The sequence below is a fragment of the Talpa occidentalis genome, unplaced genomic scaffold (genome assembly GCF_014898055.3).
Source record: "Talpa occidentalis isolate TD23 unplaced genomic scaffold, MPIMG_talOcc4v2.1 talOcc4.12, whole genome shotgun sequence".
NCBI classification, from domain to species: domain Eukaryota; kingdom Metazoa; phylum Chordata; class Mammalia; order Eulipotyphla; family Talpidae; genus Talpa; species Talpa occidentalis.
Genome location: NW_023601212.1, coordinates 70,580,872 through 70,586,580, shown reverse-complemented (window position 1 = coordinate 70,586,580; position 5,709 = coordinate 70,580,872). Strand labels below are relative to the sequence as shown.

The following is a 5,709-nucleotide window of genomic DNA, read 5'->3' as shown; positions in this document are numbered from 1 at the left end:
AAAAGAGCACAACACAGATCCACTTGTGTGAAGAATTCTCAAAGGAAATAATTAAGAATCAGCTCAAGATCCTTGGCCAGAACTAGATGTGTAGAGTAGTCAGCATGTGGGGATAAGAATGAACTTCTCTAAAGAACTTTGGAGAAACTGCTTTGCTGTTGCTGTTGTTGCTCTTGGTTTGGGAAAGTCATGGATCATGTTCCTGACATCCTGAGAGGGTAAGTATTGGTTTTCCTGCTTCCTTCACCTCAAACCTTGTGAGGGGGTTTCCAGGGAATTGCTCAGAAAGCTTGACATACCCTCCTTGCTGTTGGGAGACTCAAAGACATGAGAAAGCTAAAGCTACTGAAGAAGTAGGAAGATGTCTGTATTAAGGTCACCTTGGACCCCTAGCATTTGTGGGGACACAGATGCATGAGTGTTTCTTTTGAATGAGGGGTTGGTCATATAGAAGAAAGAGCTAACATGTGGTCATCTTGGATTTTGTCCCTGAGAGCCATCCCAAGGGGCAGAGAGTCGCAAAAGCAAGGGTCTTGACACAAACACTAGATTGTAAGAGCCACAGAAAAAGCTGTAAAGTATCACCAAAAATAAGCAATACCTCTAAGTCAGGTAGAGTTGAGAGGGTGTGTATGATAGCAACCTGAGCTAGAAGAAAGCCTGACGATGTGAGTTAGGGTTACAGCACAGACTGATTATTGTTGGAGGAACCCATGTTAAGATGACACAGACGTATTAGAATATAAATTCCAAAGAAGCCATCATCATGATCTCAATCAATGTGGGTTTTCAGCATCTGGCACAGAGCCTGGTACAGAGCACTTGCTCAGTAAATAATTCAGTGATGGGATGATGTCACTGTGGGTACACCGGCTTCCTTTCTCAAGCTTGTTTTAGGCTCCTTAGTAGAGGGGCTCTTAAACTAAAGCAGAGTCTGTTACTGAGCAGGGTGAGGGCAAGCAGCATGTCTGTGTGCTCTATTGGGGGTGTGTGCTGTCCTAGAGAGGCTGGTGTTGACGAGAACATAAGTACTTGAAGACACCATTAAGCAATTGGCTGGCAATTGGAAACCAGTTTCCTGCGTTGGTGAAACCTCTGTTTAACCAACTTGATGTTCAGCACGGTTTCTGCTGCCATAGAGATGAGATTGAAAGTTCTTAGGAAGCACCTGCAGCTTCACTTCAGTGTCTCAGTAGTCTCCCCAGATCCCACCTTCTCCTCCGCCCTGACCCTATTGATCCTTTATGGAGTTCATCCCTATTTTCCTATACTGGTGTCCGCCTCTCTTGCTCCTCGGTGAGTGGCCCATGAGTTTGATTGCCATCCGGAATCATTCCTGGATGCTGTCTCTTTGATTTCCTGGATGCTGGCTCCATTATTGGTTGGCAAAGTCTGCCTTATTTCCTAGATGCAGTGAAATTCCCTTTGGGATGCTTGCATTTGGAGAAAGTAATTCATATATTGTTCTAGGCACTATACTCCATTGTCTTCGTAATACTAGAAATAAGGACCACTAATAGTGCCTGGCAATTATTTTGTGGAGTTGTTATTAGAGTGGCAGTTACTGTGCTAAGAATTGTAACTGGTGGGGTCTGTTTTTGGAGGGCAATGTCACAGTAAAGTGTTTGAATTATATATGAGGTGGGAGTACACAGAAGGCTTTTAAAGTGGGGCTTTGTTGAGCAATATTCTGTTCAAAAAGTAATAATGAATTTTTTATTTTTGATTTGACTATGTCATTCTTTAATATTTTTAAAATACAATTTTATTGACTTATAATTTTTGGGAGTATAGCTTCATATCGCCTTATGACGTAAGTCTCACTTCACCTGCCAGCAAAGTTCTCGTGTCATCTTCCCCACTATTCCCTTTCCCCTCACTTCTCTCCCCCTCCCCTTCTCATAGCCACCATATTTTTCAGAGTCTCAGTATTTTTTGTTGTGGTTTGTTAGTTTGGTGGCTGTGGTTATTTATATTTCACATACGATAGAAATCATCTGGTAAATGTTTTCACTTTCTGACTTATTTTCATTAGCAGAATCACCTCAAGTTCCATCTCTGTTGTCTCGAAGATAAGATTTAATGTTTTTTTTTTTTTTTTTTTTTGAGTTTAAATGCATTTTATTTTTAGACAACCTACAAGACATGTTTTTCTTAAAAACAATGCCTCCACTCCAAATAAATCAAGGTCAAAATAAATGAAGAGCTCAAGATGACATCAGTCCCATTTGTCTGTCCTGGTGTTGTGTCAATGAAAAGCAGCAGCCAGTTATGATGACAGGTGATAGTTCCAAGTAATTGCCAAATTTGTTAGCATTTTTCCATTTCTAAACCATCCTTAAAGAAAATCATATATGGTGTCACACCATCCTCACGGTAGTCCAGCAGAGCAACCATACCATCTGGATTCATGTTTTCACCAATAAAGAACTGGTAGTTTTTAAAATTAGCGAGGATGTGCTTGATTTGTTCTGCAGCTCCTGTCATAAAAGGTTTTACTCTTTCTGGTCTCTGTTCTTCAAGTTTGCCTTTAATTGATTTCATATAATCTTTGATGTACTTCTTGTAGGCTTCTTTTGTGAAGCTGGTTTCCTGCAAGTGATGGTTCATGACAATATCAACACCAGTAATTACTGTGCTTTCGGTACCTTCGCCCTCGGGGCCGTCAGCGGAGGCATTTCCACCAATGAGCGAGTCATCAATGTTACCCTCTGTCCTACTGACCATCTTCCCCTCCACCTCCAGGCACAGCCCGTCCGCGATCTCCCGGATTTTGTAGATGTCGGAGAACACCTCATCATGGGTGATGAGGTCCCGGTAGATAATCATGATGGCGGCTCGAGGGAGACGACGGCGGCGCTAGCTTAGCAGGAGCCCGGAGCTCGGAGCGAGCCTGGTGCAGCCGGAGCGGCGCTCGGGGGGAGGGGGGAGCGGGCGGAAAAAAGCTAGATTTAATGTTTTTTTAAAAGATTTATTTATTTATACAAGAACTGGGGTACAGGCCCGATGCACAGGAGGGTGAGAGGATTCATCAGAGACAGAGTGGGGAGCAGAACAGGCAGACTGATGACATATACTGCTGAGGGGAGCAGCGGGTGAGACAGGAGAGGTCTGCCTTGCCATGTGGGACCCTTGCTGGCTGGCCGGGATAGAACCGGCGCTGCAGAGGCTGCGGACAGCTTCACAGTGCAGTGCTCAACTGCCTGCGCCACCAGGGGAGGCCCAAGATTTCATCTTTTAAGTAGCTGAATAATATTCCATTATATATGCCACAACTTCTCTATCCAATCATCTATTGATGGACATTTCTGTTGTTTTCATGTCTTGACTACTGTGAGTAAGGCTGCTATGAACATAGGGGTGCATCTATCTTTTCAAATTAGTGTCCTCATGTTCTTTGGATGAATACCAAGAGTGGTATTGCTGCATTTTATGATGTTTCTATTTTTAGTTTTTTAAGGCATCTCCATACTGTTTTTCATAGAGGTGAGTCATCTTATGTCTTCAAGACAGATGATCAAATTCATCTATCCTGCCACTGGTATTGTTGAGAAAAGTCATGTTTGCCTTTATGCAAAATGATCCCAGACTGATATATTTTTAGTGTTCACTCCTGCTTTTAGTTTTTCCCTGTCTCATTACTTGTTCTCAGGTTCTCAGCAATTGCTTACTTACTTCATTTTAGTTTTCTCGTTGGCATAATCTCAGACCTCTTTTTCATTGATTTGTAGCTGGAAAACCATCTAGAAGACTTTCTGTTGCAATTCTACATACATTTTGAATTGGTTAAAAAAAAAAGAATTATGAGTAGCTTCTAAGTGTAGCCACTGCCCCCTCCTTGAGTGCTCTGGCTTTGGGATGCATCTTTTTAGTTACTTAAAGTTTTCCCTCCCCATACTTTGTCACCTCACTTATTTATTTATTTTGGATAATGAAGCACCATTTTCCAAATAAATAGATAGAGGAGAAAATGTTTGGGACCATCAAGCACTAAACAAATGCAGGTGGCATAAAATATAGTATTTTTAATTAAGCATACATGTGGACAGGAAATTGAAAGAAGAAAGAGAGATGGACATAAGATTGAATGTCTGGTTGCCTTGAGTAGATCTCTTAGTAGTTGGTCATTTCATTTTCAAGTGTTCTTTTTTTTTTTCCCCAAGTGTTCTTGTTGATTGAGGACCTCAGTTCCACACCCGAGGTTTGGTGACGACATAGCCTTTCGTCTCATAATTCAGAGCCTTCCAGTTAAGAAAATTGGGGCTAAGGCAGGTGCTGCTGTGATACAAACTCTTGATGTTATCTGGGGACAGCAGAGAGTCCCACATGCACACATCCCCGATTTCTCCCACAAAGGACTGATTCTCATCAAACCCACCTCCATAGGAATCCTGCTCTTGGCCCAGAATGATCTTGGGGTGAGTTCCCAGAGAGTAACCCTGCTTCAACCCCTTTTTTACCAAAGGCTTCGAATTGATCCAAAATTCAGCAATGCCAGTGGAGGACTCCCAGATGACACAGAGGTGCACCGGGGCAGGGAACTCCTCCGTAACTTTGAAAGTGACTTTGGTTCCTCCAATGTGTAGACTATACAGTCCAATTTTTTCTTTAAAAACTAATAGTTCATTATCCTTGCCCCGGACGTTGTAGGAGAAGAGGCTGTAGCCATGGACGAGGTCACTAAAGGCTCGAAGACACAAGGTAAAGTTCTGTAGTGGTTTCTCCAGCTCCGCTTTCAGGCTCACATGGTCACTAGAAGATTCTCTAGGAAACACAAACACCTTTCTGTTGAGGTCTGTGGAACAGAAACAGCAACATAATGACCTTCATCATAAGTGCAGGGAAAAGGCACCCCAGAGTCAACCTCTTTTTCCATCCCTTGTTCCTGGCCCATGCCCTCACCTCCCTACCTGTCTGAGCAAGGACTCCAGAGAGAGTGGTGAGGACAGAGACCCACAGCAGTAGCTTGTCCATGTCTTGGCCTAGAAGCCTAGGTTGTGGGGACAGGCAATGTGGGGACTGTCCACTCAGCTTTGAGAGTCACACTCTTGGACCTCAGGCTGTTCTAGTTGTATCTGCACCAATGAATGAGGGTTGGGGGTGAAGAGCTCAACAGTGTGGAAGTGACTGTCCAGCCCAGTTTCCTGTGCAGCAATCAGAGGCAGGGGAGGGCCTCAGGCTACAAAATCAATGAGAGTTATTCATTAGCTACAGTGACAGGCAGAGCCCACACCTCAGCCCAGGGCTCCGGGAATTGGGAGGCTGGAGTGCTGCAGTGTTTTGATGAGAAGAGAGGCCACATTAACATGTGGGGGTGGGGAATGCTGTTTCATCCCTGCTCGCAGGAACCCTGAGCCATGGTGGGTCTCCCTGTACTTGGGCTGTGGGAGAAGGGCCTGTTCTTTCAGGCCCTTTTCATCGTTCTGAGAGTGGTCTCTGCAGGTCATCTGGGACGCTGCTTATGCTGAAGGCCCCGAAAAGCCCCTTCACCTTTGACTAATTAATACTGATAAATATGTCCAGGCCATGCTGAGGGAAAGGAGAATCAGCTTGTACTCTTTCTGTCTCTCTGAGGCTTTGTGTTTTCAGCCTCTTCTTTTGCACATCCTGGTGGCTCCCTACACTAGATGTCCCCATTTCTCTGTGTGACGTATTTCCTGGTGACTTATTGCCTGTTGTCTGCAGAGATGCCAGCTCACTCGTTACCTC

The 5,709-nt window shown here is 44.1% G+C and overlaps 2 protein-coding genes across 2 annotated transcripts; both read right to left on the bottom strand.

Moving 5' to 3' along the window:
- Nucleotides 1-2,096: 2,096 nt before the first annotated feature.
- LOC119240106 (translationally-controlled tumor protein-like) lies at nucleotides 2,097-2,936 on the bottom strand. The gene has a single exon (XM_037504469.2). The coding sequence runs from the start codon at nucleotides 2,827-2,829 to the stop codon at nucleotides 2,311-2,313; it is 519 nt and encodes a 172-aa protein (XP_037360366.1). The 5' UTR covers nucleotides 2,830-2,936; the 3' UTR covers nucleotides 2,097-2,310.
- A 1,248-nt stretch (nucleotides 2,937-4,184) lies between these two features.
- On the bottom strand, nucleotides 4,185-4,974 carry LOC119240105 (serum amyloid P-component-like). Its single transcript, XM_037504468.1, has 2 exons — nucleotides 4,911-4,974; nucleotides 4,185-4,795 (listed from the first exon to the last, which is right to left on the bottom strand). Exons 1-2 carry the CDS (start codon nucleotides 4,972-4,974, stop codon nucleotides 4,185-4,187), a joined length of 675 nt encoding a protein of 224 aa, XP_037360365.1.
- Nucleotides 4,975-5,709: the final 735 nt, after the last annotated feature.

Bases quoted from the DNA above. Each gene is read 5' to 3' on its own strand.
- LOC119240106 (XM_037504469.2), bottom strand. From the start codon at position 2,829: ATGATTATCTACCGGGACCTCATCACCCATGATGAGGTGTTCTCCGAC.
- LOC119240105 (XM_037504468.1), bottom strand. From the start codon at position 4,974: ATGGACAAGCTACTGCTGTGGGTCTCTGTCCTCACCACTCTCTCTGGA. The intron at 4,796-4,910 runs GTAGGGAGGTGA...TCTGTTCCACAG, and splicing joins TGGAGTCCTTGCTCAGACAG to ACCTCAACAGAAAGGTGTTT.